The following is a 1640-nucleotide window of genomic DNA, read 5'->3' as shown; positions in this document are numbered from 1 at the left end:
TAGTCTATAGTCTAGTCTATAGTCTAGTCTATAGTCTAGTCTATAGTCTAGTCTATAGTCTAGTCTATAGTCTAGTCTATAGTCCAGTCTATAGTCTAGTCTATAGCCCAGTCTATAGTCTAGTCTATAGTCCAGTCTATAGTCTAGTCTATAGTCTAGTCTATAGTTTAGTCTATAGTCTAGTCTATAGTCTAGTCTATAGATTACAGTTTAGTCTGCAGCCTGGGTTAGTTTATAGTCAAGTCTTTTATGTAGTCTTGTCTATAAACTCGACTTTACTCTATAATTTATATTGTAACTATTGTTGGTATACTTCGTTCATAAAAAAAATCATTTCATTCAGATAATTTGATTAATTTTCCAGGATTTACAAATGGACATAAGGAAAAAAAGCGTTTTTCTAATTGCAAAACTGTAAATAAAACCAAAATTGTAAAACGATCAATATCCACCAAAACTTAAACATTTATCAAATCATTTGACAGCAAATTTTCCAACTTCAATTAACATTTTCCCAATATTAAACTTTTGGCAAACACTTAGCCAAACATTTAATTGAAAATCTTGTTTTCTCCTATTCAATTTGTAGACACTCTTGAACAATTGGATAGCATACGTCATCGCACCACGGCCAATGCCCAAATGTTAACTGTAACCATAAATGCTCTGCTCGAACGTTTAAAAAACGTTTGGCCTGATGTCGAGCCGCAATATGTCAAATTACAGGACTGGTCAAATGTTTACTGGACAAGTGGTTGGGTGGCTGGCATGGTCATTGTCTGGATTTTATTATTCCTCCTCATGTCCTACTGTTGCTTCCTGTGTGATGCGAACATTAAAGCGGGCGTAATACTTTTCGTGGCTGTTGTTATTATCTGTTTAAGCAGTATTTGTATAACTGTGTACGGTGTCGTTTCCCTAGCTATTGGTGGTAATGCGGAAATATTCCTATGTCAACCGATGTATGATGATGGGGGCAGTGGGAAGGCAACTGCTACAACGTCCATTTCAACAGATATTAAATGGAATATGGGTGGGAAAGACAACAACAAGAACAATGCCTACGACGTGCTGGGTAAGTTATTCGATAAACCGGGTTATGTTTATTTACACGAACCGCAAACGGGTATTATTGGTGAACTTTTACGACCGGATGGAGTGAATCATTCAATTGTAAATGTTAGCTTGGCAACAGCTTTAAGGTATGTTGCAAATATCTACTATTTTGAGTTTATAAATGACTACTTAGTGCTTGTTGCGAAATGTATCTCGCTACTTGCTTGTTTGTATTTATGTGTTAAGCGGATTATTTACTTTAGTATGAAGTTATAGTTTAGTTTTGTTGAAGCAGTATTTGTTGTTGAATTTATGTGTAGAATTTATAAGTAGCTTAATCAAATATTTCTATGATTGTATGTAGTACATATATATCTATAAGTGTTTAGGTGTTTCCATGCTTTTTTCAATAAAGTCTTGACCATAGTTTTCACTTTGACCATATTCTTAGCTTAAATTTAGAATTTGACTAGGATTCAACTAGAACTGAACTAGAACTGAACTAGAACTGAACTAGAACTGAACTAGAACTGAACTAGAACTGAACTAGAACTGAACAAGAACTGAACTAGAACTGAACTAGA

The 1640-nt window shown here is 34.4% G+C and overlaps 2 protein-coding genes across 2 annotated transcripts in view; one reads left to right on the top strand and one right to left on the bottom strand.

Moving 5' to 3' along the window:
* The window catches only part of LOC124420499, a 14113-nt gene extending 12511 nt beyond the window's left edge, over positions 1-1602 (top strand). The window contains exon 2 of the mRNA XM_046953457.1: positions 590-1602. Within this exon, the coding sequence (XP_046809413.1) occupies positions 643-1332 (690 nt within the window). The 5' untranslated portion in view covers positions 590-642 and the 3' untranslated portion in view covers positions 1333-1602. The remainder of the gene's footprint in view (positions 1-589) is intronic.
* Positions 1-1640, bottom strand: part of LOC111684217 — a gene marked incomplete at its 5' end in the record, with an annotated part of 11813 nt that overhangs the window by 7200 nt on the left and 2973 nt on the right. The window lies entirely within an intron of this gene.

This window comes from Lucilia cuprina, chromosome 6 (genome assembly GCF_022045245.1).
Source record: "Lucilia cuprina isolate Lc7/37 chromosome 6, ASM2204524v1, whole genome shotgun sequence".
NCBI lineage: Eukaryota > Metazoa > Arthropoda > Insecta > Diptera > Calliphoridae > Lucilia > Lucilia cuprina.
This window is presented reverse-complemented; position numbering and strand designations above follow the sequence as displayed.